Source organism: Vicia villosa, linkage group LG5 (assembly GCF_029867415.1).
Source record: "Vicia villosa cultivar HV-30 ecotype Madison, WI linkage group LG5, Vvil1.0, whole genome shotgun sequence".
Taxonomy (NCBI): Eukaryota; Viridiplantae; Streptophyta; class Magnoliopsida; order Fabales; family Fabaceae; genus Vicia; species Vicia villosa.
Genome location: NC_081184.1, coordinates 23,820,203 through 23,823,669, shown reverse-complemented (window position 1 = coordinate 23,823,669; position 3,467 = coordinate 23,820,203). Strand labels below are relative to the sequence as shown.

Below are 3,467 nucleotides of genomic sequence, written 5' to 3'. Positions count from 1 at the left end.
CCACCGGTGAGGGGAGCGTACTTAGTAGAGCACTAGATGCTCCTGAGTATCCCGGTCGGGTGAGGGGTAAGGGTCATGGTGTGACTCCAACCTCTTTTTACAAGAGTCCTAGGAGAAGAAATCCTTCAAATGAAGAAGTGTTGCAAAAGTTGGCGGAATTGCAAGCACAAGTCTCTGAATTGCAAAGAGATAAAGAAGTGTATATGAGAGAAAAGTGCAACACTTCATCGGTGAAAGAAACTAGTGATAAGGCTAGTATCAACTATCAAAGGAAATTTCCCGAGGTAATTATAATTTTTTTTCCTTTTAAATTGTTCTATTTTATTAATGATAATGACTTTATATTTACTATTGGTTTAGGGCATTTCATCTTGCCAACTATACTTATCGGAACCGAATTATCGACTAGTTGGCAAGGGAAAAGTGCACAACACTTTGGGAGATTTACTTCACCATAGACCGCTCCCGGATGGACACCTGAAAGTATCGGTGGATGTTGTAGTAGATCATGATGCGATGCTACCGGTACCTGACATGGTCTCAGAGACGACATTGCTGCGAGATGCAATAGGATCATTTGTTGCATGGCCCTCGGAGCTCATTACCATTAGTGATGAGGTATATTGAAAACGATTATGAATCATTTAGTTTTCGAATGTCAATTCTAAACCGTTTATTAATTATTTTTTACATTTTAATTTTAGACTGCTCCTATAAAACCCACAGTTAAGGGTAAAGGGATTTTACAGGAGGAGGAGTCCGTTGCATCACTAAAAGAGGTACATTTAAAGTGTTAATAATTAATCTGAATCTAAATCTGCATGATTTTATATTTTACCTAACTTATATGATTTTTAGGCATCCGCTCGGGAGTCACAACAAGTGACGCAGCAAGTTCGTACCATACCACCCACTGGTCCTCCGAAGCCAGCGGGAAAAAAAGGCGGTGCTTTTGTGCCTCGGTACCGGTCGACGCTCGCAACAATGGTTGATATGTCCGATTTGAAGGATGGTGCTTTACGTGAAATCGTTATGGATGAAAGTGTCTTCGGTATTGAATTCAAGTCACTTATTACAATTGATGACTTGGAGGAGATTTTTAAGCATGATCAACTAGGCGTCACTAACATGCACTCATACATCCGGTAATATTCACTCATCCGATATATTATTTAATTAGTCCCACAATATAATTTATTTACACATTTCAATGAAAATAATCTAATGTTTATTATGTTTTTATTTAAGGTTGTTGTATGACAGAGTGTTGCGCGGGACTCCGTTGTCTAACAGATTCCGTTTCGTGTCTTCCGCCCACTGCAGCGGAATGGCAATTGCTTCGGAACCGGAATCAGTTAGACAGCGCTTAGTAGATAGATTCATGTCCACCGGCAATACAGAAAGTCTGCATCTTTGGGCGTATAATACCCGACCAGTAGGGTTAGTTTCTCATTCTTTGTTCATATAATCTCTGTTTCTTTTGTGTATAGCAAAATTTTCATATAACCTATTGTTTTAATTTATAGAGCACACTGGTTGCTGCTTGCTATCAACCCTATAAGGGAAGTCGTGTATTATCTGAATTCGGTAAATGGTGAATGGACCAATTATCCGGCCATGAAGGACATCGTTGATTTGTAAGTGGGATCGTTCTAAATATATATTCGTGTATATTTATATATTTACTTATTTGTGGGATTGATCTAAACATATGCTTTTATATATTTGTTAATTAGATCAATACAAGTGTTCCGAAGTCAACGGGACGCACAGGTATCCCGAACTAAATCTAACAACATTACTTGGATCCAAGTGCAGGTACATTATTTTTCACAATGTTGCTTATAATATATTTATGCTACTTGATAAAACAAGACAACTATAGAATCTTATTTGTTTTTCTATGTAGTGTCCGCAACAGCGAAACAGTTACGATTGCGGATACTTTGTTTTGAGGTATATGAAAGAAATCCTTCAGGCGAATCAATTAGAGATTCCGCTCACGGTATGAATTTATAACTTAAGATAATTTCATATAATTTATTACATTTAACTAAATATATCATTCATATTATGTTTTTGTTTTGTAGTACCTTGACGAATTCCGTGCTGCTGCGTACCCGAAGCTTAAGTTGGAAGAAATCAAAGAAGATTTGTGTCAATTTTATATTAAGCGCTTTTTCATGTAGGATTTGTGTCGATTTGAACTATAATATTATTGATGTTGTAATGATGTATATATATAATTTTGGATATTATAATGGTATTATATTAGTATATATATATTGTCTTACTGATGGCTGAAATAATATCGTCAAAAATAAATTACAGGTCGAAAATATTACAGGTTGAAAACATATTACAGGTCGAAAATATTACAGGTCGACTGGGAGGATTAAATTACAGGCTGCACATTAAAATACCTCATTTAGCAACGAAAGCGCTTTTGAAAAGCGCTCTTAAAGGCCCACCTACTAAAGCGCTTCTTTGTAAAAGCGCTGCCAAAGATTAATAAAAAAGCAAAAAAAAAAAAAAAAAAAAAGCAACATACTAAAGCGCTTTTGGAAAAGCGCTCTTATAGGGGGGGCTATCAGAGCGCTTTTTCCAGAAAAAGCGCTCTTAAAGCCCACCCTATAAGAGCGCTTTTCCAAAAGCGCTTTAGTATGTTGCGTTTTTTTTTATTTTTTACTCTCACAGGGGGGCCTATCACAGCGCTTTTCTGGAAAAAGCGCACTTAAAGGGGGGCCTACCAGAGCGCTTTTTCCAGAAAAGCGCTCTTAAAGGGGGGCCTACAAGAGCACTTTTTCCAGAAAAGCGCTCTTATAGGGGGGGCCTACCAGAGCGCTTTCAGAAGCGCTTTTGTTAGCTACGCCAGCGCCACCTTTCACAGCGCTTTTAAGCGCTTTTAAAGGCTATAAAAAGCGCTTTTAAAGCCCTTCCTCGTTGTAGTGTCCTGATCTCACTTCACCTAAGGCCTCCTCCGGCGCTACCTCTACATCTCTCTCCGTCGTGGATTCGCCGTCAGCCGCCTCCTCTGAGGAGGACTCCGACCCAGCCCAAGACTCTTCCTTTTCTCCATCACTATACGAGATCTCCTCCTTCACCAAGATGTTGTACCACACTCCATCCACAGAGACCGCTATCTTCCGATTGATAGTCTCCAAAAGCTTCGAGAAAATCATCAATCTGGTAACGTCCATTCTACTTTGTTTGCCCTCCAAACTGTCGCCGTTAGCCACCACCCCAATGTCTGATAGCAGAAGATCACAAAAACGTTTGTTTCTCACAAAGCAAGGTATGCCATAGATAGATACCCAAACCGATCTGAAACACTCCACATCTTGCGGCTGCCACCTCCTAACCTCCTTAAACCAGCTAGCCTTCCACTCTGCATTCTCTGAAATCAGCCTTTCAATATCCCCTTCGGAGTCTTCTTCTAACAGACAGAGATTCGGCCCCAGAGGAGT

At 39.5% G+C, this 3,467-nt stretch overlaps 1 protein-coding gene across 1 annotated transcript; it reads left to right on the top strand.

The window, feature by feature from the left end:
* Positions 1-708: 708 nt before the first annotated feature.
* On the top strand, positions 709-2,264 carry LOC131606396 (uncharacterized). The gene is made up of 6 exons (XM_058878627.1): positions 709-779; positions 859-1,145; positions 1,249-1,440; positions 1,527-1,818; positions 1,910-2,005; positions 2,091-2,264. Exons 2-4 carry the CDS (start codon positions 985-987, stop codon positions 1,639-1,641), a joined length of 468 nt encoding a protein of 155 aa, XP_058734610.1. The 5' UTR covers positions 709-779; positions 859-984; the 3' UTR covers positions 1,642-1,818; positions 1,910-2,005; positions 2,091-2,264.
* Positions 2,265-3,467: the final 1,203 nt, after the last annotated feature.

Bases quoted from the DNA above. Each gene is read 5' to 3' on its own strand.
- LOC131606396 (XM_058878627.1), top strand. From the start codon at position 985: ATGGTTGATATGTCCGATTTGAAGGATGGTGCTTTACGTGAAATCGTT. The intron at 1,146-1,248 runs GTAATATTCACT...TTTTTATTTAAG, and splicing joins AACATGCACTCATACATCCG to GTTGTTGTATGACAGAGTGT. The intron at 1,441-1,526 runs GTTAGTTTCTCA...TTTAATTTATAG, and splicing joins TATAATACCCGACCAGTAGG to AGCACACTGGTTGCTGCTTG.